Source organism: Penicillium daleae (genome assembly GCF_028827525.1).
Source record: "Penicillium daleae strain IBT 16125 chromosome Unknown utg000001l_segment0_segment0, whole genome shotgun sequence".
NCBI classification, from domain to species: domain Eukaryota; kingdom Fungi; phylum Ascomycota; class Eurotiomycetes; order Eurotiales; family Aspergillaceae; genus Penicillium; species Penicillium daleae.
In genome coordinates this window covers 384513-409866 of record NW_026623149.1, presented here as the reverse complement: position 1 = coordinate 409866, position 25354 = coordinate 384513, and the positions used below count along the sequence as shown (strand labels likewise).

Genomic DNA, 25354 nt, shown 5'->3' with positions numbered 1-25354 from the left:
TAAGAGCAGTCAGTAAGATGCTACCAAGACCAAAGCATGTTCAACAACCTTTCGGTACAGCAAAACGCAGAGATGATGGCCTGTTCCTGAGCGGATCGTGTTGGGCTATCCATGCCAGCTGCGAGGACTTTTGCAAATATTGCTCCAAGTTGTATCCATACTACTTCAAACGAACCGGAGTCAGTGTGATACTGGTGGTGGATACTGGTAGTTAGTTGAGTTGCCTAATGAAAAGAGAATGAGGGGGTCACTTATCATGAGCAAATCACTCTGTAAAGCTAGTATATCACCCATGTAGAATGGCGCCACTTTATTTCTCTGTACCTCTCCAATAAACATGTCTCCGAGGTCCGCATGACCGGTGGTGATTGACCCAATGGCAAGTAGAGGAAACATGATAGAGCGAAGAGCCTTATCCTCATCAAGCATCTGTGAGATTGGCTGAGAAGAAAGACTGGAAAGACGCGCACGAAGACTACTGGGCGATTGAAATGGGAGAATTTCCCAGGACGTTGCGATATATCGCTCGAGGAGGAGACTCTGAACCTGGAGCGGCACAGTATCCAGCGGGCCTGGCGGGCTAAGGTTTAAGGATGGCGGACGAAGGGCCGCGTGAGTGGCGATTGCCTGGCGCAGATATTCCAAGACGTCTGTATGGGGTCTCTTCTGTGATTCTACAGCCAGACCATGTGAATGAGAACTATTTGATTGGGCGATCAAGTCTAAGATCAGATTGAGCACAGTAACCGTGGACGTGGGGCCGAAGATCCGGGTGATTTTCCCACGGCCAGACGGGCTCTCATTGATTTTGAGAGCCCCCAAGACGTACGGTAGATCGTTTTGTTGTCGCACATTGCATGGCATAGTATATTGGACAGCAAAATCATCACTGTCCAGCGGTCTGGTATCCACAATTCTGTGTGCGGTCTGGACGACCTGTTCCGAGATCCCGAGCTGCCTCCTAGCACTCCTGCGCTAAGAGCACGGTGTTGAGTTTTTAATACACGACTGGCAGGGCAGCACACCGTCGCATTTCACTTTGTGTTGTCGGCAGGTTTCGCATGCCTTGTACACCCTCGTCCGTGGCGCTGATGTTATTATCATGTTAGTTGCCACACAAAGTACGCTTTCCCTACGAATCTTTCTTATTGGAATCACCCATCTTGCTGGATCTCGCTTGACCTTCTTATGTGACCCGGAAGAGAGGTTTCAACGTATTCAGGCGCAAAGTGGTGTAGGAATGGTAGCAATCCCTGATGCCCGTTAGAAATAGCTGGTCAACGCTTGGCGATTAGTCAAAAAAGTGGAAACACCCGCTCGCGAGGTCGGGTGTCTGGGGAATCCCCGCCCGAATCATGCTGCTGGATCTCACGTATAAACCTTAATAAGATAGTTATAAAATTTATCACACTGGCCTCTCGGCCACAATCGTTCTGAAGGTTAGGGACTAAGCTATGGAACATCACAAGTGAATCTGGAGTTAGAGATAAACCATCTGTCTTGACTACCCTCGACCATGTCCTACCACGCCTTTGTGATCTCACATGTAAATCGTGGGATATCAAATATCAACTATGCCGAAAGATGTGGCCTGTAATCGGCCGTCAACGATCGAATCTGCAGATTCTCGTGTGCTGGGAACCCTTGAAAACCTCAGGCATCAAATATAACGCGGGCGAACCCAAGAGACTCACCCGCCAAACTCCCCCACATCTCCCCGCCCAGCACTTCTCAACCGTCAACAATCCTACACACAACTTTCCTATGCCCTGAGATTCGAGGATTACACAATATCATGGCCTCAAATTCAGAGAAAGACCCGGGCTCAGCCCTAGCGGGGGCATTCACCATCCACTATTTCGCGACCGCATCCCAATACACCTCCAAAAACACCGAGCGCCTCCCCGCGCCCCTGCCATTGTCCGAGCTCTACCCGCTGCTTGAGGAGCGATACCCGGGCATCCGTGAGAAGGTCCTGGGCAGTTGTGGTGTTAGCCTTGAAAGTGAATATGTCGATATCCAGGAGGATGCCGACAAGGTGATACATGCGGGTGATGAGGTTGCTATTATCCCGCCTGTCAGCTCCGGGTAGAGCTAGGAAAATGGCCATCGGAATCGCATCAGTACCTCTCTGTATCCAGCGTTGCCTATGAATTACGTGATGCGGTATAGCGTACCCGATAAGGACTAGCGTCACTTAGCGGCCTCATGTCGATTCTATCAAGTCCCCTCCATCGCCGCCTCAACGTTTCACGGGTTTTTTCACTGAAAAAGTCTCTCTTTTTGAGTAAATTAGGCAGATCATGGTAGATGGGGGAAAATAGAAGTCGGACAATATCGCCTAGGGTACCAGTCCATTACAAATTATCATTATCATTAATTTTTGCAGGCGGGATGAACTGGAAGTCTGGAATAAAACGAGTCACATGATTACCCGCCAAAGGAGCTCAGAAAAGCTAGAACCATCCGTGACGTATCAAAGATTGGTGATGCCGTTTTAACCGACTTCTCAGCCGCTTGAAGCCGATTTTAGGAGCGATCGACTTCTTTAAGTCGGGGCTTTCGTTCGGCACATTTTACCCCAATGTCTTGGCCAAGAAGCCCCGAAAGTGCTCTCACAGAACCATCCGTCTCATCAATAGCACATATTGAAACGAGTGACCTTGAGCGACTCTTCCAAGAAAGACATGTCGTGAGACAAGGTCTTCATCAGCGGCACATTCAAATGATTGGCTTGGCTGGTACCGTTGGCTCCGGCCTTTTCCTCAACTCTGGCCAAGCTCTCGCGATGGGAGGACCCTTAGGTGCCTTCCTTGGCTATACTCTCATGGGACTTGCTGCTTCCAGTGTCGTCCTCGTAATTGGAGAGATGGGCACCTTAGTGCCTCTCAGTGGAGGCCCTGTTCGATATTCGGAGTTGTTTCTCGACCCTGCTGTGTCCTTCGCGAATGGATGGAACCAAGTATGCTCATATTTGGTTACTATCCCTGCCGAGATCGTGGCAGCATCGATCTTAGTCGAATTTTGGAGTTCTGTCAGTAGCGCAATATGGATAACCGTTTTCGGCATACTGATACTGGTGACTGCCTTATTGTTTATCAGAATTTATGGAGAGATTGAGTTTGTATTTGCAATGCTGAAGATCTTCCTGATCCTTGGGGTGAACATTATGGCACTAGTAATAACCTGCGGGGGAGGTCCAAGTGGCCAATCGATTGGATTCAGATACTGGAAGAATCCAGGGCCCTTTGTCCAATATTTTGGTATCGAGGGTTCCCTGGGTCGATTTCTCGGATTCTGGTCAACTTTGAATTACGCAACATTTGCGTACGCAGGTGTTCAAAATATTACCCTCGCGGGCGCCGAAACGAGATCTCCAAGGCGCGCTATTCCGAAGGCAACAAAGAGGGTCTTGATTCGAATATTAATTTTCTATGTTCTTTCTATATTTATGATCGGTCTTGTTATTCCTTCAAATGACCCATACCTTCTCCATTTGACCGGCACGGCTTCCCAGTCTCCATTCGTTCTGGCCGCTCGCCGGGCAGGAATACCGGATATACCCTCAATTATCAATGCTGCTATACTAGCTTCAGCTTGGTCTGCTGGAAATTCTTTCATGCTCTTTGGCTCCCGAATTCTCTTTGGCATGGCAATTCAAGGACATGCTCCTGCTATTTTCGCCCGACTGAATCGTTTCAAAGTGCCTTATGCAGCCATTGCCTTTTTCGGAGCATTTATGTGCCTAGGGTATATGGTTGTCTCTGAGACAGCAACCACAGTTTTTAGCTGGTTGCAGGCCGTCGTGGGAGTCTCGACTTTGATTGACTGGATAGTCATTTGTGTTGTATACCTCCGATTCTACTACAGTTGCAAGAAGCAAGGAATTGACCGACACAAAGAACTTCCGTGGGCTGCACCTTTTCAACCCTTCTCAACTTGGGCTTCCCTTGTGCTGCTCCTCCTTGTGCTTTTCACCGGTGGCTTCAGCACATTTATTCATGGTCATTGGAATACTGAAACATTTCTCTCGGCATACATCAATATTCCGATATTTCTGGTTCTGTACTTCGGCTACAAGTGGTGGAAGAAAACACGTATCATCGCTTTGGTGAAAATTCCGATTGTTGGTTTGATACAGTTCTCCCTCAGTCAGGAAACCTCTGATTATGAACCACGACGAAAACGGAAATTTGAAAAGGTTAATTTTCTCTGGGCATGAATATCAGCGAATATAGTTCCAGGACGAGATACTGCGGATGCTATCTGAACGATACTCTTTCCAACCAAAGCATAAATACCCTCCTACCTATTTCCGCCCTGATTGGATAGCTCTTGTACACCATGCCATCCTATCCCTCCATCGCATACTGTACTCTGTCCGCCTTGCTCTTCGGTATACTCAAAGGTTGCACTTGAACCATGGCGGATAACGCTCCCAGGACATAAATTCGAATGAGAAATGCCGAGGAAAGGAATCAAATACTTCTACTCAGATCTACTAATTGCACAAGATCCGGCTCTCTACCTAGTTCCTAAAGATGTCAGCTAGCCTCGTTTCAGCCAGTTCAGTGCCCTTTTTACCGACATAAAGGAAAACGAAATTTCGGGCCGATATCATTAAGGACCTTATCGGGAGCGGATAAAAATGGATACGAATTTCAATCTCATAGGATTCCAAGATACAGCATTTGCAAATTCATGGTGCCGATCGTGGGTCCATGGTCTTGTCTTGAGCGCCATAACAGTCCGCAGAATCATCAGGGGCTCCGCCGGGTATAGAAAGTTGGCCGAAACTATGCTCATATGTTTTTAATCTTGTTGTTGTTCTTTTATAGAGCTTGAATCAAACATACTTTATCTAGCAAGATTTTATGACTCTCTATGTTAATACGGAATTCGGATAGCTCTTGATGATTGGCGTGATTCATGGTACGTGCCTTGTGAAGTTAGCAAACTCAATAGAGGCAGGCTTTCGATCATTCCCCGATCGAAACGAAGCCCACTGTAACTAATACATCCATAGGGGTGGTGTATCTAGCAAGTCTCGATCTGGAGGTTCTACTCCAGGGAGAAATAGTACATACCGTACCCAACCGGAACGAGAGGCGGCAAGAGCGCGAGCAGAGGCTATGCAGACGAGGGCCGACATAGTCTTCTACCAGATGCCCCTGCCTGGGGGCCATGAGTATCTAGACGCTGTCGCCGCTGTGTCAAATGAGGATCTGGAAGTAACCGAATGGCAACAGGTTTGTTTAGGATCAACGGATCGGTCTACGTAGCTAAGATTATCGAGGTATTTTATGCCAGTAGCTCAGTATACAAGCTTGCGCACCAGCAGCCACGTGGCGCTGTGTTGTCGCCGCTAACGCTTTGAAGTGTGACACTAGCTGAAGCAAAGTATGGATAAATACGTGACTTGGGGTCTAAAAGCGCATATTCGATCTAATGAAACGAACATCAAGGGTGCTTCTAGTGAAGGATCAGAGGAGACCAAATCTGGATACCTTCTCTAATATCCGGTGTGCTTAGCGCGCCTAGAACTCCTTGCGGTCGCTAAGGACTTCTACTACTCTCGAATGGACGCGCTCTAGACGCATTTCGGAAATTATAAATTCCCCTATGTTCTTCGATAGACCTGGTCATTCATGTGATATCCCCAGTTATATTTATGTATTCACCTTACTTACCGGCTATAAGCTCTACTTATCTAAGTACTATAGTATCTCTCTTTGATACTTACGTCTTGCAAAGCAATTCGAGACTAGGTACCGCCGTGGAAGATTCGATCATAGGCGGCATCTAAGAGCTAGGATAGAAATCTACAATAGTACGAATTCGTGCGACATCCTATTACTCTCACCACTAGTAGCGCTGCTCTGAATATGCTATGAATGTTTACTATCTATTACTCGCTGGGTATCAGCGCGTCGTCTCTTTATACACTATCATATTAGCAGTTGACTATAGTTAATCGGAGAAGAGGAGGATAGGTCAAAGGAGTGACTTAGACAATAGTTTCTATTAAAGATCACTCGTTCTCGCACTTTAAACCCTTTTTTAAGCAGTCGTTCTGTAAAGATGTTCAAATAATACGTATCTACTAATATTCGTAGAGATATTGTAATACTAGGCCTGGCTCTTACCCGCGGATAACCGGGCGGCTATATGTAGCCCTCGACCCCTCGGGTGCAGTCTGCAGTGTATTCTCTCGCCCATAGCTATCGAATATACCTAATCATTAGATAAGAACTTCTTTCTAATAGGGTTATAAGGCATGACCAATACCCGTTCTAGCAGCGGAGAGGTATTCCCTTCTAAACGCGTCTGTAGAAAGTAGTGTTGGGAATGCCGAATTCACGCACAATCTTCGCGATATTAACTTTTCTGCTGCTTAACGGCCTCGGCGGTATCAATTATGGCGGACTCTTTATATATCGGTAGCTTTTTGACGTGTTTTGGTGGTATAATGGCGAAGCGAAGATGAGATAGAAGAATCTTCGTTAGTTTGTGGCATACCTACTTTGCAGAATGTGGAGTGGGTGAACAGTAAGACATGGCTTCCGCTCAACATGGATTTACACGTTCCCACCTGCTAAACTAGTCGTGGACCAAATCATTCAGGAAGCGAGATTATAGCTACCACAGGGCCAGATCCTCTGGCTTGAACAAAACACCGATTTCTTTTGATTGCCGGGCACAAACAATTCTTTAGGTAAGCCTCAAGAACGGATCACCGGATGTGTTCGTGGTCTGGGCCCTCTCATCGATCTTCACATTGAGCTCCTACCCTGGGCCGAGCGAGTTCATTGACGTCATTCACCACCACTTGTTTGTTGAATTTGAGTTTGTCAGAGATTACGAGACGCGGTCGCGTGAGCAAAGGTTATGTTCGGCGTTACGAGAAAGCGAGAGTGCGAGAGTGGTAGAATACCTTCGCCGCAAGTTGGACTTGGCCTGAGTTTCGCCCACCTTGACCATCGCTTTTCCAGATTGTCAATCTCGCTATTTCTTTAGCCTCCCACACAATATCTGTCAATCATGGCCGCTGTTATGGCACCGACTCCTGCAGGGCATCCGTTCGAGCGAGTAAACCTCGTTCATTCGGATGACTGGCCGTATAAAGATACAACGCGATCGCAAGATGGCCACGACAAACTGCGATTCTTCCAGGATAGGCTGGATACTGGCGCTCGTGTTCTAGGTGGATATTGTTCCAGCGACGTCCATATTTCTTGCACTAACGGAATCACGTCCTATCTTAGGAAACGGCCGAGTAGACATCCAGTTCGACCCGCATAAACCCAGCATCGCAGGGCTATTGAACCACATCCAACGTCCGAATATACATTCTGATCGATATGACGAACATATAGCCAGTGCAGAAAACCCCTTCGCAAAGGATGGACATTTTCCACTGCACTTGAATCTCGTCATCCAAGTAATTGGTTCTCGAGGCGACATTCAACCGTTCGTTGCGCTAGGAGAGAACTGAAAGCCCACGGTCACCGAGTCAGATTGGCCACACATTTAACTTTTCGGCAATTTGTTCTCGATAGTGGGCTGGAGTTTTTCAACATCGGAGGAGATCCGACGGAACTGATGGCTTTCATGGTAAAAAACCCGGGCCTTTTACCGGGGTTCAAGGCAATACGCAGCGGAGATATCCAGAAGCGTCGGCGTGAGATGAGGGAAATTTTTAATGGATGTTGGAGATCTTGCTTTGAAAAGGGTGAGGGTACTAATCTTCACCATATCAAGGAAGACCCATGGAGCAAAGCTTTGGATTTTCGAGAGCGGTCCTTTGTGGCGGACGCTATTATAGCCAATCCTCCTAGCCTGGCCCATATTCACTGCGCGCAACGGCTAGGTATCCCTCTCCATATTATATTCACGTGAGTCGGTCCTTGATATACTAAGATTTAGTTGTGGCTCCCGCAAAGTTACCGCATACACTAATGAATAACAGGATGCCCTGGTCACCAACTCAGTCATTTCCCCACCCATTAGCGAATGTTCATTCCCAGAACTGTAAGCCGACTCTCGCAAATTTCATGTCCTATAATATTGTAGATGTGATGGTATGGGAGGGGTTGGGAGATATTCTGAACACGCTTCGCAAAAACACCTTATCACTCCAACCTCTGGACACAATGACCGCCTCGAGTATACTCACCCGACTGCATGTGCCGCATACGTATCTCTGGTTAGGAGGGTATTTCTGGCCGGCAAAGAAATATTCTAATATTTGAAACAGGTCTCCTTCATTATTGCCTAAGCCTCCTGATTGGGCTGATAACATCGATGTCTGCGGCTTTAGCTTCCTTATGTCAGAGAGCAGCTACACGCCACCCCAGGAAATCGCTTCATTTCTTGAAGCAGGACCAAAACCAATATATATTGGATTCGGCTCTATCGTAGTTGATAATCCTGACAAATTGACGAAGACTGTATTTGAAGCGGTCAAAAAAACCGGACAGCGGGCTCTTGTCTCGAAAGGTTGGGGAAACCTGGGGGCAGACGCAGTGCCGGAAAATATTCTTATGATTGGAAACTGCCCTCACGATTGGCTCTTTCGGCAGGTTTCATGTGTGATCCATCATGGAGGCGCTGGCACTACCGCGGCAGGCCTCGCCTTGGGTCTGCCGACGATAATTATCCCATTTTTCGGAGATCAGCAATTTTGGGGAAATATCGTTGCGCGGGCCGGAGCAGGGCCATTACCGATACCATATAAACGTTTGAACACCCAGAATCTCTCAGACGCAATACACAAAGCGCTAGAGACAAGTATACTGGACAGAGCACAGGCGATTGCGACGAAAATGCAAGAAGAGTCTGGCGTGCGCCATGGGGTGAATAGCTTTTATCGAAGCCTTGATCCCCAACGATCCAAGTGCTCTATAGTCCCGAATCAGCCAGCTGCTTGGCATCTCAAACATACCGACATCAACTTGAGTGCCTTTGCAGCAACAGTTCTGGTGAAATCCGGGAAGCTCAACCCGGATATGCTTGTGCTGTAAGTCTTCTTCGACCAGCGTCACCAAAATCGTTAGAACTTCTTTGCTGATTGTCTCCAGTCACCGTCCTATCGAATACGATACATTCATGGACCCCGCCAACCCACTTACTGCTGGTGCCCAGGTGCTCTTTGGAGCCCTTGCGACACTCGTGACTAGTATTGTGGATGCTCCAAGAGAGATTGTGAGTGATGTTGTTTCTGCTGTCCGCGCAACACGTCAACCCCACAAACATTTCGATCGCCGCGCAGCTTGTCGGGCTGCAGTTGCTTCCCTGGATCAAACATCCCCAGCACCCAGTATTGAGAGCGAAGAATCACCTATTGAAAATGAGGTACGACAATTGCAAATTGAGAATGATGAACAGGGAGCTGGAGAGAACCGAGAAGATGAAAGTACACAGGAAGACACTAGTGACGAGGACAATGGAGACGATGTCAATGAAATCGCTCGAGTTCGGAGCATAGAGCGCAAAAGAAATCTTCAACTTGAAAAGGCAAAGACAATGAGCAGCTCGATGACCCCTTCGAAACCACCCAAATTCATCGTTTTGCACGAGGTTGTGTTGCATGGAAGCAAAATGTCCAAGAAGTTTATAAAGCTCATCATATGGTTACCAGCCGATTTCTCACTGGGCATGACCAGAGGTTTCCACAACGCACCCAAATTATATCACGATTCGACAGTAATCGACGCCCCCCAGGTAGTCGGTCTTCAAAGCGGTTTCTCAGCGGCAGGAAAGGTAATAACAGCCATACCAGCGCCATTCTAGGACTCGTTCTGATATAAGCGTAGGAGCTTCGAGACGGTTTTTACTTCGGTATCACAGGCATAGGAGTACATCCGCGCGATGGTTTCAAGAATGAAGGTACGAAGGGCCTCTTCAAGGGGATCGGGAAAGCAATGGGAGGTTTGTTTCTCAAACCAGCAGCAGGTATGTCGCACGGGAAGGCAATATTTATATGGTCATCTCTCTTACAAGCCAACTTCAATCAGGGCTATGGGGTCTAGCAGGATATCCATTGAGTGGGATACTCAGAGAAATCAACGACTCGTTGGGCAGACATCAAAAATGCATGATTGTAATGGGTCGCATTTCGCAGGGACTCGAAGAAATGCGAGAGTCCACGGCCCAGGACAGGGCAGAAGTATCCACGGCGTGGAAAAAATTGAACACGACTTGAAAAAGTCGAAAAGACACCATCATGCTGGCTAATGCTGGGAACGAGGAGACAACAACCTTATGAAGTTTCTCAGCCGTGGCCCTCCACGAGTGGCTTATTCGGACGCGATATTGCCTCTGTATTATTCATCACTAAATTATATGACTTTTCCGACATTATCAAAAGACTGTGCCCGTGCTAGCATCTACTCGTTAGTCCTAAGTCTAAGCACCTTCATAAAAGCGGCGGTAGCCCAGGAAAGCCCTATGGCTCTTCTTCGACAAAGATGTTAAGGGGAAGCGCTATGCATTTCCTCACACCAATACATTTTAAAATACCTCGCAAGAACAACAAAAACGTTTTGATATTTTGTACTATGTATGTCGAGATCTTATCGCGGAATCCTTCAATATCATCAAAAGTAATTTTCTTCAGCCACTAGTGAGGAGCAGGGAGGTTCAGGCTTTGAGAGAACCCAGCACCAACCAAGTGAGAGGAATAAATGGAAAAACTCTGGGAATCAACTTGCATATATTTTTAGAATTATCTTTATAGCATCAGCATGATCGACATTAACTTGTGTATCTGGCTAGTGATCGAATAATTTCAGTGGCTCGAGTTTTTTCTTCGGCATCGTGGATGAACAAATTTTTTCCACCAAAGTGATAGTATTTCTCGTAGGGAAAGTCAGGCTCCAAACTCGAGGATGGCCTTTACCTAATAATTCAAGGCTTATTTATACCTCTGCCCTATGATTCGCGTTGTAGAAATTCTGGTGTATGTTCATGAATTGTAGGAAGCCACGGTAAGCCTAATTTTGTCTACCACCGTGGTGTCCGAAGCGCCAGGTGAAAAGACCGTGATTCTCCCTCCAGAAGCCACACACAATCATGGGCTTTTCACCGTTACCTCGATTTACTCCATATGTGATTAAATGAATTCTTGGGGGCTAAGTAACGTGCCCAGATATACCCGAGCAGTGCGCAAGGCTTACACCCTGCAGTCGTTCTGTTCAGCCTCGTCACCATGATATTATAAATAATCCCAAACCGCCGCAATTCAAGAATCTTTTTAAGCCACTCTTCCCTACCTACCAACGGTCAACCTTCATACAAAATATGGTGTCCCAAAAACCAGTTATAGTCATCGTGCCGGGTTCGTACCACCGGCCTGTCCACTACCGCAAAATTGCCGATCCACTACGCGCCCAAGGGTACGAAGTGCTCTCCTTTGACTTGGCTGTATGTGGAGATGCAGTGGACCCCGAATTGAGCTTCTTCGACGATGCCGCTGTGATCAAAGAGCACTTATTTCCATTACTCGAAAAAGGCAAAAAAGCCGTAATCGTGTCTCACAGTTATGGCTCTCTACCCGTGAGCGCGCTCGTTGATGGACAGACCATTGCCGAACGCATTGAGAAGGGTCTTAAGGGGGGAATTGCTGCGGTCATCAACATAGCTGGATTCGTGTTTCCTGTCCGCGGCAAAAGCATCATGGGCAATGATCAAAATCCACCTCCGCCGCCTTACCAGATCTGGAAGGTAAGCTACAGCTAAAGGAATGACTCTATCCGCATTTATCCCACTAATATTCATCCAGGATGGCATTGCGCATCTCCAAGACTCGGCCAAATCTCTGTTCTTTTCCGATCTCGCTCCCGAGGAAGCCGATGACGCGTGGGCTCACCTGCACAGGAAACAGACTACGAAGAGCTTCGACACATGGCCGCAGTGCGTAGAGAAGGAATACCGGTGCGCGAAGACTTATATATTGTGTGAGAATGATAATGCAGTGCCACCTGCATTCCAGGAACAGATGGCTGGGCTTGGTGGATTTGAAGTCGTAAGGGTCAAGTCAGGCCATGCTCCGTTTTTGACCATTCCGGAGGAGGTTGTGGCGATTGTGACTAGGGTTGCGGATTCCACTTACTAAAGATGTAGATATTTCCTACTTAGCGATATTAACTTACTAGGTTATCGCAGTTCTGCGTTCAACCAAAATGGCATTGGGAAAAAGGACACATTCCGAGGTTTAAGTCATTTTTGATTCTTTGGATTGGTAAACGAGTGGTTTCATTCGGCTGCCCTCTGCCTTTCCTTATTTTCCATGGCAAGCAAATAACTCCCGACGCCAAAGTTCAAAACTCATTATTGTGTTGAGAGGACAAAATTAGGAACAAATCACAATCATGCTCAATCCAACCTCCCAGTGCCTCGATTTATAATCCGCTTGTTCTCCCTCGCTTCAACTAAGTGCACTCTTTATATTTCTCCACATCTCTACGTCTCCCTACGTGGCCACCAGTCGCTCCATTCCAGGATAATTATTTTTCTGCGTTGGCCAGAGCCTTCTTCTGGCGCCAGAGACAAAGATTGCAAAGGAGCGAGAAGAAGAATAGGATGCTGTATTCCAGTCAGTAACTTGCGCCAGAAACAGTCAAGGGCCCAATCACTCACCACAAGGCAATGCTGAGTCCCCAGATTGCCTTAGTCTCCAAGCAAATAGTCTTCGATGCACCAATCCACGAGGAGAAATCAATTTTCCCGCTGATACCTGCCACGACATTAGATAGTCGCGACGAAAAGGCGTATACGGTCGCATCCTTGAAGCCCAGCGAAGAGAGCGACGAGCACTTCAGATACGAGAGTGGTTTGCCCAAAATAACCGCAACGACAATGAGTGCGATGAGCAAGAGGAGGTCCAGAATTGCGCAGGGAAGGAATGGGAGGATATCATCGAAGAACAGGATGCCAGTAATGATGCAGTATATCGCGGCGATGCAAGTCTTTTTTTCTTTGTTAGAATTCCACACAGTATGATGCAGATGGGCTTGATACTTACCACGCTGATGGTTCCAATAAGAATGTTTGGCGGTGTTGCGTCGTTGTTGACGATTGAAGAGATGAACTTGGCGGTCATGCCGATGATAGCAATGAGCGAGCATATCTGGAATATGCGCGCCAGTTGGAAAGTGGCACCGAGAGCTCCGTAGCGAGGTGGCATTTTGATTATTAGGAACGACGAAGTTTTTGAAATGTTTGAAATATAAGCAAAGAGCAATAGGAGGGAAGTCGACGTCAAACGCGTTGGCTCGCGATACAAGGTCGAATCTTCGAGGAACGGAGCAATTAATACAGAGTACAGATGAGAATGCAGACTTGAAGGAGTGATAATAGATCAGTATAGATGAAATGCCCAGGGAAAAGAAGAAAGCGCTTTGAAGGAAAGTGTTGCAGAATTGATTCAGAAAATAAAGGGAGCTCAGCCCAGATCTTATATAGACCCCGGTTACAAAGAGTTCCACCTTCAACCTCAATCTGCCAAATAAAGAACAGCAATCTAGACCCGACAAATTTAGAAGCATACCTCAGACCTAGAACCTCGACACGGGATCGGAGCCTCCTCTGACCTCATTGTCAGGGAAATCGCTGGAGACAGGCGCCACGCGCAACGAATCCCAGCTCCACAATGGACATAGCTGCGGCTCTAAAAAGGGACCCGCATCAATGAGCTGCCCTTGCAACTAGAAGCTCGGACAGCTCGAAGACCCCAAAGTATGACTTGATAAAATTGGGGTTGGGGTGGTGGCCCACCCCGGCGCTTGGAGGAGGACCCTAAAGACCCCGGGCGCTTCTCAGCCACTCGCTGCCGTGGATGGCTGCAGATCTGACGCAGGCGGCTACAAGGTGAGTCAGGTATAGACTGGGGAGGAAAATGCACGGGCGATCATGTTTCATCCTAGTCGTTTCGTCTTTTATTACTATAGTAGGCGCGTATGATGTTTTGAATAGTCTCAACTAGCAGATAGCGTTTTCAGATAGTTGTGATGAGTCTCTGCTTACCGGGGCGCCTCAAGATTTCTGCTGGAGTTCATGGCTCCTAGGAGGCCTTCATATGTACGACCATCAACCACTATATGGATACATCATAGCAGCACCCTCATCACAGGGAATACAAAGCAGAGGTCACTCTAATAACTAGTGGGTGTTGTATATTACGCATGAAGAACAGCCCTGTAACCAATCAAGCACCATCACTATATCAGCCACACAGGATGAGCTTTAGTAATTGTATCTCGGGAGGAGATAATTATACCTATTTGACAGCAAGAGGCAGATGGGGAAGGGGAAGTGCAAGATGTGAAGGGAGCCACAAGGTCTTCTTGGGAGTAGGTTGCGATCGAAATGAGTTCGATGAGATGTCATCAGAAGATCGAATTATGTTTTTAATAGTATAGGCAGTCAACATTAGGACATATACAACCTGTTCAACCAACAGCATAACAACTCTCGTTATCTAATTAAGTCTCCAGCCACCACTAGTCCGCTTCTGGAAGAAGCCATCCGGATCATAGCGTAGTCTCGTCTCGAGGGCCGACTTTTTCGACGCCGGATCGATACGACCCCAGTAATCCTGGCGGAAGTAGAGATCGTTCATGAAAAGTGGTCGGTACACGTCGGGGAGGAGGCCCTCATTAATATTCTTCTGCACCAGGTTGCCCATACCTTGGTAGAGGTTCTGGTTGGCTTGGTCAATCTTGTCGTCGTCTAAAGAGAGGGAGTAAGAGAAGTCAAGTTCGATGAAAATGTAATTTGTGTTGGTCGGGACATTCAGAAGATCCTGTGGTCGTTAGCCTCTGGAAATTATGAAAAATCCTTGGTTTCTTACTCCGCCACGGGCCTTGGCCTTCTCAGAGAAGGTCTTGGGCACCGGCTGGAAAGCGATGGATCCTAGAACACCTGTAACTTCAAGGACCGACTCGGTCACGTTGAACCAGTGGTCATAGTACTCCTGGAGAGGAGCAGTGCCGACAGTGCTATTCGGCACAGGGGTCGTCTCCGTGGCAATGGTGTAGCGTTGTCCACTGTAGAGTGTTAATAACGACCAAACAGGATGTTCCATCAAGGTCACTTACTGCAGAATAAAGAAATCGTTATTCTTGAGCAAGTCATAGTAGGTATCCCACGTCTTAGTGGTCGACGTGTGATCGATCGCCGTGAACTCGTCGAATACGCCCGCTGGGGGCTCGGGACCATCGTAGAACAGGAACATGATCCAGAAGTCAATCACCAAGCCGTGCTCCGATGTCAGGATGATGGCCGCCTTGTCGTCAGGATAGTTGTCCGCGAAGTTGCGCAGTGCCGTTAGCACCTGGGGTGTCTTATCTGCAGTGAAGACATAGTTGCCGCCCCAGACTTTTCCAATGGGGTGAGTCTGCATGGTGTATGCGGTGACAACGCCAAAGTTGTTACCTCCACCCTTGAGGGAAGCAAAAAGATCTGCTTTATATCAGTATGTACTCGGAATGTGTTCAAAAAAGACGCTTCTTTACCGGTATTCTCCTTCGCATTGGCATTGACCACCGTACCATTGGCCAGGACAACCTCGAAGTTCACGACATTGTTGGCTGCCCAGCCGTATTGAGTGCTGAGGAAACTCATTCCACCTGGATGCTGTCAGTACTAGTCATAAACAATTCATTTCAAGACCAGCATACATCCAAGCATGTACCCTCCAATTCCCACACCTCCAAGTCGACCTCCAACCACAGCCCGACCAGTCCCATCAAGTCCCTTCTGAGCCTCTTCCCACGACAGACCAGGTCCAATGATCGCCGTCTGGTCATCTGGGTTATAGAAAACCTGATCCAAATTCTTGGTCGAAACTAGCAGACCATCTTGGATACTAGCAAAGCCATTGTTCGGCATATGACCACCAGACTTGACTGCAAACAATGTCTCAACGTTGTGCAGCTCTTTGATCACTTGCGACATTTCGGCCGCACTGGATGGCGCAGCAATGCATGTTGGCTTGAGATCACCGCAGGCAGCGGACCAATATTTTGTCAGATCGGTCGAGTAGTCAAGCGACAGTGGGTATTCAATGTCAATTCCGCCTGCTGCAAGGGTGGAGCAAATATCGGCGCGCGCGATGGGAGCCAGTGTGGCCAGTGATAGCGCGAGAGCGCGCCAGCCGAAGCTGGAAGGCATTCTGTTAGAGGATCTTGGACTCTACAAGTATATAGACAAGGTTGGTGAATCGATAATTAACGGAAGATTGATCGATCGGAATGCGCAGACCTCGAAATACAAACCTAGAATTAACACGGGGCTGGCCCTCGTGATTTATTTATACTGCATTTTCAATGGCTTCCAAGTTCCGGCCCAAAAAAGTCTAGTGGTACCCGCTAAGCCATCAGCCACCTCTCCTTCGGAGTGGAGTCAGGGACAGTGTCTGCAACTTCAAGACCAAATACGCCCCGAAGGGTCTAGGATTTCCATGAAGCTCGCTTCCAAGCGATGTCAACATCCCCGACGCCATGTCACCTAATTCCCCAATTGAGTAGGGAGCATCGAACCATGAGCGGCTTCCAAATGCCGGTAGGTTATCCTGGATATCCTCATCTCGGGTTATCCATTCTGTGGAGCAGGAATGCGGGTGAAAGGGAGTGCACATGGTATGAAACCAAGCCTGCTTCCGCCGAAACCTCGGGCATTAGATTGTTGATCTGATCTGAAGATGCATAACGGCCTTTTGAGGTCGTAGATCTTGTCACCTAGTGATCTAACCGAGAAGTCAATTTCGCGGCGATCACGAAGGCAAAAGATGATGTGTTTCTCTGTCTAACGTGGATGTATACGATGAATTGCATATTCGGACAAAAGCAGTTGGTGCCTGAGCTGCAGGAGATACCAACCAGGTTCCGTGATAGGCTACAAGTCTGGCTATATTAGCCTACTTTCATTTTGATTGGTCGACTCACAGCACATTAGCTAGACCCACCGATCGTCTTGGGAAAGGGATTTGTCCGAGATAGGGGGCTGGCAATAGTTCAGCCACCAAGGCTCAAATATGTCGCCAGACCCTTGTGCTATCACATCTATCTCAGGTTCAGACAGCCATGGCGGAGGAGGCAGTAAATAAGGGCCAAAGTGTACATCGTGACAAGGCCAAATAATCCTTCTTAGATTCCGATACATGCAGGCCTTCCGTTCAAACTACTTGAGCCGGGAGTCATCCATTAAAGCAGGGCCCAGAATCCCGCTGGGTAGAGTAAGTTTGCAAGTGGGATGTGCGGGGGATCATCGGCGGCCCCCTGAACCGTCCCTGAATGGGGCAGGCTGGCCGACTTTGCTGTCGAAAAATAGACTAAAAAGGACAAAGGCCAAGCTCGCTTAGACCATTTGAGCAATGATAGTCGTCACCTGTCAAGGTTTTGGGTATTCGAGATTGTGCATGCCGGAGATTTACTCGTGGTCGCATTTGATCGAATACTCGAACAGGATGAAAGAGTCCGAGACATTGGTAGATCTTGGTGATGATGATGACTTGAAAGCATCACATGAGGCCATGGCTTCCGAACTTGCCGAGGAAGACGGCAGTCCGAATTGAACTTTGGAGGAGGAACGAGAGCGAATACGCTGGACACGATGTTATGATGCTGTTGCTTGTACGTATACAGCAGTTGTATTGGGACATGAGTGTCCTAATGTACATAGAGGGATATGGATAACAGATCCTGGGCTCTGGAAAAAGAGGGGTGGGTATACTCGGAGAATTCAAGACACGAGGGCCAGAAGTATCATCAGCTTCATGCAAGTCATTCAAAGCATGCCCCAGGCTTTTTATGCCACGTCAGAAGGAACATATGAATTTCACTGACCCCAAGAAGGATGAAGGAACGTCTGAGATTGGCCTAGACTGCTGAAGAGTAAAGATCTCGGATTTCACTTGTACCCAGAGTAAAGTAAACTCAGACTACAGTAGTGAGTATACAAACTTCGGTTTATGGGGACCGAGCTCCATCGGCAAAGCAAGCGCCTTGTCAGGTTCAATATCATGATCCGGGAATGGCTTTGAGCCGGACGAACTACTAAATTAATTGCGGCACATGCCGTCAACTGCCATGAAACAATCCCTGCTCGGGCGCTGGGAACTATTGATTTCTTGGCGCATCCGGCGTAGAAGATGCTCTGATACATCCATAACAGACGCCTCAGTATTATCCCACAAAAGCGAACTGTCTGATGGAGGAGGATTCTGACGAATATTCTTTTCCATAAAAAGACGTACGATAGTGTCTGGTAGTACAAACATTACAACAAGATAAGGTCGGAAGTAACGATCACTGACCGATAAGCTTAGATACACCGCCCTACGGCGGTGTATCCTTTCTGCCTACACAATGGGCCAGCTTCGGGCAAATCAACAGGATCTTTCTTCGCAGTTGACAACGAACGGCCATGGTGTTACCTAGGACAAGGCTGTTGAAGCTAGCCAGTGCAAGGCGGCTTTGCGCACAATGCGCTCTGCTCCAAAATCAAGCAGCCTTTCCTATTCCGCGGCCGGGGCCTCGCACGTCACTCTTTGGCGGGCGGCGACTGTTATCGACTTCGCGAGCGCTGAGGTCAGTGGTGGGTGAAAAGGTCGAGCAAGAGGTGAGGAGCCGCCAAATATCTCACATATATTTTTATATTCCTTGTAAACTTACACCTGTGTCTTATTAGGATCTCTCCACCGGGCAGGACCCCGTGAGCGCCCCTGCCGTCACCGAAGAAGCCCGCTTGCAAGCTGAGGTCGAGACGTATCGCGATATTCGAGAATACCTACGCAAATGGAACGAAACCAATCCCAATATTCTGGACCCCATCCGAAGATTGGGCAGCGAAACTTCGCCTGTAGACCTCGGTCAATTGGTTGGCACTATGCTCAATGGCCGTGATGCATCGGACTTCCTCTGGGCAAGCTCCCAACTATCCAACAGAGATGACTTTGACACCTCGGAAGAATTCGAAGGAGACCACATAGAACCCGGTGATCTGGTTGGACGACTCAGCGCTGATGGCGTGTTCACCTTTGGCATTTACGTGCAGTCTGTCCACAAACAGAAACAAATCTACACGGATCGTGGAAACTGGCGCATCTGCTCCAACCGGGAGATCGATTACATTGTGAAGGGCTTTGCGCCAACAGTCCTCATCGACCCAATCAAGCCATATTTTCCAGATCGCCCTGCCCGAGCCCTGTCCGAGATACAAACCGTGCCGGAAGGTGGACTCCCCAGGCCCCTAGGGCGACCCCTTATTGAAATGATGGCCCATTTTGAGCAGCAGGTTTTCGAGTTCTACCGACATCATGCCCTATTGTTGGACAGAGTTCACGACTTGGTAGCAGATGACTCAGACTTTCTTCGCTTGACCCTTGAAGAACTCGCCATGAAGCTCCTAGGCATCGACGAGCCTCAATTGAATAGCGTGAACCTTTTTGCCGTGCACCAGGCTGTGCGGCAGCGTCCATTCGCTATTGAAAAGGACTTTAATTCTTCCTTCCACCCAATATACCTGGTGCAGCCTAAGAGAATTACCAACATGGTCAAGCAGGTCACTAAGTGGGTTCGCGAACACCAGGACTTTTCGGTGAGAGCGTCCATGGCGATAGAGACGCCCGGTTTCAAGGATCATCCCATGCAGCAGTTCATTCAAAAGGCGCAGCGTTTGATTCGTCTCAGTCGAAAGGTTCGCTCTCCGACAGTCATGTCTAGTGTAGGCCCTTCGTCTCAAAAGTTTCGCCCTGGACAAGACGACAAGGCAATGGTGTATCGCGAGGTTCTCACTGAGAAGTTCACCAAGACTGATCAGACAATCATCGAGTATATGCAACTGTATGCGATCCCGTCCGTGGCCATGCCGTCTGGTATATTGAGATCGACCGCTTCCCACGTCATGCGTGCCACCGGCATGTACAACACTCTCGGGCTTAGCGAGTCCTCCACTCGTATGTTCCTGCAGGAGCTTGGTGTGGTGGCTCCATGGGAGAATCTCAGTCTACTAGACCAAAATATCTTGCTCCCCGGTCATGGTATGTCCTTAATGGAGGATATGAAATGGGAAGAGGTTGAAGAAAGTAGCGCAACCATCTCAGGGTCTTTGACGGATTCAATGAAAGATCTACGAAGGGACTGGGGAGACTTGCCGGTCTACTGCATAGATGCAGTCACGGCACAGGAGATCGACGATGGTGTATCATTGGAGCGAGTCCCGGGCTCTGAGGACACATTCTGGGTGCGCATTCACGTCGCCAACCCGACAGCTTTCTTGAAACATGACAACCCAATCATGGAATATGCCAAATCTCGACTCGCTACAACTTATGCCCCAGAGCGGACCTATCCCATCTTTCCCACGAATTTCACGCAGGATAACTTCAGTCTGGCGAATGGTCGTCCCACTTTAACATTCAGTGCCAAGATGAATCTCCAGGGAGAAATCCTCGAAACCGAGGTTTCAAATGGCACAATTCGAAATGTAATCAGCTTGACCCACAGCACACTGCAAAAATTCTTGGATCCCGAGTCAAGACCTCCCTCTGAATCTCTGACTGTCGGCGGCGAACCCGTCGAGCAACCCCTCCCCGAAGGCAAGGTGCTCCGTGAGAACCTCACACCTGAAGACAAAGAAAACTTCACCATCCTGCGCAAGCTGATGCTCGGCTTCCGCACTCAACGCCAGAAAAACGGCGCAATGGACATCCAGTTCCCCCGACCAGACACCGCCCTCTCCGTCCAGATGGGCACGACGCCCACCAAGCCATACCAGATCGAAGTCACCGAAGGGCGGTACTATGTCGGTGACCCGATTATCCAGCTTCAAATGCAAGATTTCAACCCCCACGAAGTCCGGGATGAGTCAAAACGCTATCTCGTCTCACTCCTAATGAATCTGGCCGGCCACATTGCCGGCCAGTTCTGCTCTGCCCGAAACATACCTGTTGTCTATGATGGGACCTGGTATGATCCTGAATACAGACACGTCACGCGTGAAAACATGAGCGAATTTGGTGGCCAGGCATTCTATCATCTTGCCCTGCCCAAGGCCATTTCTGCGTCTATCCCGCTACACCACCACATGCTTGGTCTGGACGCGTACGTCAAGAGTACGAGTCCGCTGCGTCGGTTCAGCGATGTCATCGCGCATTACCAGATCGAAGCCGCATTGCGTTTCGAGCATGAGCATGGGCGTCAATTCGATGCTGCGACTGATATCCCCGAACCCATCGAGACCGAGTCTCCATCTCCTGAGCAGAGCACATCTCTCCTCCCATACTCCCACCTCGACCTCGACAATCACATCGACTACTCCCAACCCCTCCTCGCCCGACTCCGCGCCATATCCTCCTACTCAACTCAACACTGGGCCTGCATGCTCCTCTTCCGCGCATTCTACTTTGCAGAATGCCCACTCCCATCCTCATTCCCCGTCATCCTGCGCTCGCTGCGACTGGGTCTTGAGTACGAGGACACCGTGTACTCGGGCATCATCACCAATTTGGGCGTTAATTGTGTAATCACTATTCCCGAGGAGTGTCCGGGTAAAGAGCAGATGGATGTTTTTGGGGTTGTGGATGCGCAGATTACGGCTGTGGATTTGGCCAATCTTGAGGTGAAGATGGAGGCTAAGGGGTTGATTAGGCCGTTTAAGAGGATGGGGGAGTGGGCTTGAGGAGGAGCTTGAGCTTCAGCTTGAGGTTGTGGGTGATCCCCGCTGGATAAGCAGTGGGTCTGTATTATAGTGTACTATACTTGTATATCAACAACAGCGAACGATGGAGTTTAATCTCCCTGGTGCCTGATACGTGTCATCCTTCTCTCCTGCTGAGATCCTTGTAGCGTTCTACTGGTATCCTACATAGTAAACACACTGGTTAATCTCAGACTACCGGGCTTCCGCTCATTCTAAATCTTCATATAAGATTGACTGACACACTGAAATCTACCTATCGTACACATACACACCTCCCATTAATCAAGAGAAGAGAGCATCCCAACTCAAATTCTATCAAATCTATCACGCAATGCAACATCACTTTTCCAATTCCCCACCCCTACTCTAAACACCAAACACCTCTTTTACCAACGCCTTCTTATTCACTAGAACCACCAGATTAGCCTCTCACCCACTTAAACCATCTCCAACAACACCAGGGAAACAGAAATAGAAACGATTTAACTCACCCTTCCCCATCGCATTCCGCGGAATCGTTTCCAAAACCTTCATCTCCTGCGGAATCTTATACCCAGCCAGTCGATCCTTCAACGCACGACGCATATCCATCGGACCCCAGGACTTGCCGTTGCGGCCCGTAGCATGTGCGTTGGGGGACAGAACAACGACGGCTGCGACTTTGCTGCCCCATTGTTCGGAGGGGAGGCCTACGACGGCTGCTTCGGCGATTTGAGGCCTAGACATTGTCATTGTCAGTGTATCCGTATGGTGGTTTCATTGACATGGAAGGAAGGTTGAGTGGGCGGGTTATGGTTAGTGGAAACGGGGACGGTTGATAAAAAGACATACAGCGAAAGTAGCTCGCGCTCAACCTCCAACGCGCTCACTTTCTCGCCTCCTATCTTGATGATATCGACGCTCTTCCGTCCCTGAATGAAATACATCGGCCCGCGCGCCCAGTCGCCACTCGTGCCTTTGCCTGCACCCTGTACAACCCGTCTCGTCGCGACATCGCCAGTGCAGAACCAGGGATCTCTGCCGTCCCCGCCGTCCACGAAGGTCTCTTTCGTAGCTTTCGTGTTACCCCAGTACTCGCGGAAGATGGTGGGTCCGCGCAGTTGAATCTCGCCTACACGCTCGCGACCATCTGCATCCGTTTCCTCGCCTACCGGGATGACTTGGTTCGTCTCCGTGTCCACGAGGCGCGCTTCGACCTGTGGTAAAGGCCAGCCAACACTTCCATCGACACGGTCTGCGAAATCGAGACCGCAGCTCAGCGCCATGCCGACTTCTGTCATGCCGAAGCGTTCGAGTAGGACGTTGCCGCCGCTGAGGGATTGCCAAGCTGTTTTCGTGGGCGTTGGGAGGGCTGCGGAGCCGGAGATGTTTAGGCGCAGGTTTTCTGGGGATATACCCTTTTGACCTGCTTGTTGGATTTCCGCGGACAGGGAGGGGAAGCATGATCTTAGGCGGTTGTAGACTGTTGGTACAGCTGTTAGGAAGGTGATTTTGGATTTTGCGGGGCTGTTGGGGTCGGTTTGTGGGAGGAAGGGTGCTGCGAGGCGGTTCCAGACTTGGTCTGTGTTGAAGGGGTACATGAATTCGATGGAGGAGCCGGCGAAGAGGGGGGCTATGATTGCGTTGACGACGCCGTGGATGTGGTGGAGGGGGGAGGAGGTGGAGGAGTCGGTCTTGGGGGGAGTATTCCCATGCCTCTAGGAGGGAAGTTGCTTGTGCGGTGAGTGCTGACTCTGGGATGAATACTCCTTTCTGGTGTGGATTAGCATATATGGTCAAAGACTGGATGTGTTTGTAGAGGCATGCACATACCGGACGAGCCGTGGTACCAGACGTGTATAGCATCATACCACCCGCAGGGAGCGCAGAAGATGCTTTTGACTCTTCTAATGGCACAATCTCACTTCCAGCAGCCCCGACAGCAAGCTTTGGCCTGATATCAAACAGGAGCTCATGCTGCAAGCCCTCGTTGAGAATCTCCTGGGCTTTATCGGCATACTTTTCCGTCGCTAGCAGGACCTTGGCCTCCGAATTGTCAAGGATATACTGCAATTCACCCGTAGGGAAAGACGGGGACAATGGCAGGGCAATAGCATCACATCCAAAGATAGCCAGAAGCATGACTATCACCAATTAGCCTCGACTCTCACAAAACATAAGCAGGGAAACGAAAAGATAGAAATAATACGCACCAACATAGTCATAGCTATTCTCCGCCATAAACGCAATTCTCTCTCCAGATAATTTACCCATCCGGCCCGCCTTCTTCTCGAGATCTTCCTTTGCGCGGAGGACATCGGCCGTTAGATTGCCGTATGTGAATGACCGGCCCGACAAGCTATGCACCACCGCCAAGCTGGCCGAGTCATGATCCTTGATTGCGCGGAAGATATGCGTATTCGGTAGCTGCGTGAGTAAACTCCTGCCCGATGAAAAGAGCTTCGCATGCACAGGCTGCGCCGAGAGATACAGGCGCGCACAGCTCGCGCGCAGACGCGGGCGTGCAAGCCTCGAGACTAAACTCAGACCGGACATTGTAAGATTCAGCGGCAGATATAAATCTCGTTGAAGTCAGTTAGATAAAGGAAATCATAGTTCCATGTCGAGTCTGCTCAGTTCCGGAAAACGCAATTGCTGTCAAGTCAAAAGTCGGGAGGCCGTTGATGTCATGCGCATGAAGTTCCGCGGGAAGACCTCCAACCTCCGACTCCGACGAAACTCTCGCTCTCTCGCTTTCCTCCGTTCCCCTCGCCGAACCTCACCTCTTAACCTGCCAGTCCACATCCCACATCCCACATAGCCCGCCTCCATCTTGCATCAACTGCACGCGCAGTTCTCCAATGCTCCCCCGCATAATCCCCGGCCTGCTATCACGCCGCCTCTTCTCCGTCTCGACCAGAATGGCATCTACCGCGCGGATGGAAGATCTCATGCGCGACAAGGTACGAGTTACTCAACGGACCTGCCCAGCTACTCCCTACCCTACCATATAGCCTAGCCACTTCAACCCAGACATGTACCATGTACTATTCTATATACTAACAATCATCCCCTCTATCCAGCTCACCCACGCATTCACCCCGTCCACCCTCCTCATCCGCAACGACTCGCACCTCCACGCACACCACGCCGCAATGGAAGGATCTACCTCGAAAGAGACGCATTTCCAGTACGCAGACGCCCTCCCGGGAACTGAAGCCCCATCCCGAGTTTTTCCTATGACTAGCACTACTACCCAGTGCCACCAGGCTAATTGTGTTTGTATGGAACAGCGTGACAATTATCTCCGATGCCTTCGAGTCCAAGATGCAACCTGCGCGCCACCGGATGGTTTACGCTTTGTTGAAGGAGGAGATGGCGAAGGAGGGCGGGATTCATGCGTTGCAGTTGAAGACTAAGACGCCGGCGGAGGAGAAGAGGGAGAAGGAGAAGGGGAAGGCTTGAATATGGAGGGCATGGAGATGGAGCTGGATATATACCCCGATTTCAGTTACACAGTCGGATACAAATACAGATACCCCCAGAAGCGAGAAGCATGGCATATACTCGACGGATCCAGACGAGACTACATCTACGCCATGAACATTAGAACAGAAAGGGATGAATTATTAGACGGTATTACATAGACTGAAGTGCCAAGCAAACCAAAACG

At 49.1% G+C, this 25354-nt stretch overlaps 10 protein-coding genes across 10 annotated transcripts; 6 read left to right on the top strand and 4 right to left on the bottom strand.

Moving 5' to 3' along the window:
- Nucleotides 1-180: 180 nt before the first annotated feature.
- N7458_000140 (uncharacterized protein) lies at nt 181-1162 on the bottom strand (the record flags this gene model as incomplete). Its single annotated transcript, XM_056903534.1, has 3 exons — nt 181-970; nt 1026-1088; nt 1137-1162. The coding sequence occupies 3 exons, from the start codon at nt 1160-1162 to the stop codon at nt 181-183; spliced, it is 879 nt and encodes a 292-aa protein (XP_056771301.1).
- Nucleotides 1163-1795: 633 nt separating this feature from the next.
- Nucleotides 1796-2092, top strand: N7458_000139 (MoaD/ThiS family protein; the record flags this gene model as incomplete). Its single annotated transcript, XM_056903533.1, has 1 exon — nt 1796-2092. One exon carries the CDS (start codon nt 1796-1798, stop codon nt 2090-2092), a length of 297 nt encoding a protein of 98 aa, XP_056771300.1.
- Nucleotides 2093-2584: 492 nt separating this feature from the next.
- On the top strand, nt 2585-4222 carry N7458_000138 (uncharacterized protein; the record flags this gene model as incomplete). Its single annotated transcript, XM_056903532.1, has 1 exon — nt 2585-4222. One exon carries the CDS (start codon nt 2585-2587, stop codon nt 4220-4222), a length of 1638 nt encoding a protein of 545 aa, XP_056771299.1.
- A 2819-nt stretch (nt 4223-7041) lies between these two features.
- N7458_000137 (glycosyltransferase) lies at nt 7042-10204 on the top strand (the record flags this gene model as incomplete). Its single annotated transcript, XM_056903531.1, is given in 8 exon segments — nt 7042-7204; nt 7266-7470; nt 7485-7895; nt 7970-8215; nt 8258-9019; nt 9081-9762; nt 9816-9954; nt 10017-10204. 8 exon segments carry the CDS (start codon nt 7042-7044, stop codon nt 10202-10204), a joined length of 2796 nt encoding a protein of 931 aa, XP_056771298.1.
- Nucleotides 10205-11301: 1097 nt separating this feature from the next.
- Nucleotides 11302-12115, top strand: N7458_000136 (alpha/beta hydrolase; the record flags this gene model as incomplete). Its single annotated transcript, XM_056903530.1, has 2 exons — nt 11302-11724; nt 11783-12115. 2 exons carry the CDS (start codon nt 11302-11304, stop codon nt 12113-12115), a joined length of 756 nt encoding a protein of 251 aa, XP_056771297.1.
- Nucleotides 12116-12506: 391 nt separating this feature from the next.
- Nucleotides 12507-13186, bottom strand: N7458_000135 (uncharacterized protein; the record flags this gene model as incomplete). Its single annotated transcript, XM_056903529.1, has 3 exons — nt 12507-12585; nt 12640-12968; nt 13025-13186. 3 exons carry the CDS (start codon nt 13184-13186, stop codon nt 12507-12509), a joined length of 570 nt encoding a protein of 189 aa, XP_056771296.1.
- A 1293-nt stretch (nt 13187-14479) lies between these two features.
- On the bottom strand, nt 14480-16173 carry N7458_000134 (FAD-binding oxidoreductase; the record flags this gene model as incomplete). The annotated part of the gene is made up of 5 exons (XM_056903528.1): nt 14480-14803; nt 14852-15047; nt 15099-15462; nt 15516-15629; nt 15681-16173. 5 exons carry the CDS (start codon nt 16171-16173, stop codon nt 14480-14482), a joined length of 1491 nt encoding a protein of 496 aa, XP_056771295.1.
- Nucleotides 16174-18485: 2312 nt separating this feature from the next.
- On the top strand, nt 18486-21681 carry N7458_000133 (exoribonuclease II; the record flags this gene model as incomplete). Its single annotated transcript, XM_056903527.1, has 2 exons — nt 18486-18590; nt 18691-21681. 2 exons carry the CDS (start codon nt 18486-18488, stop codon nt 21679-21681), a joined length of 3096 nt encoding a protein of 1031 aa, XP_056771294.1.
- A 387-nt stretch (nt 21682-22068) lies between these two features.
- On the bottom strand, nt 22069-24237 carry N7458_000132 (uncharacterized protein; the record flags this gene model as incomplete). The annotated part of the gene is made up of 5 exons (XM_056903526.1): nt 22069-22109; nt 22194-22420; nt 22534-23399; nt 23515-23825; nt 23895-24237. 5 exons carry the CDS (start codon nt 24235-24237, stop codon nt 22069-22071), a joined length of 1788 nt encoding a protein of 595 aa, XP_056771293.1.
- Nucleotides 24238-24542: 305 nt separating this feature from the next.
- N7458_000131 (BolA family protein) lies at nt 24543-25146 on the top strand (the record flags this gene model as incomplete). The annotated part of the gene is made up of 3 exons (XM_056903525.1): nt 24543-24644; nt 24696-24871; nt 24951-25146. 3 exons carry the CDS (start codon nt 24543-24545, stop codon nt 25144-25146), a joined length of 474 nt encoding a protein of 157 aa, XP_056771292.1.
- Nucleotides 25147-25354: the final 208 nt, after the last annotated feature.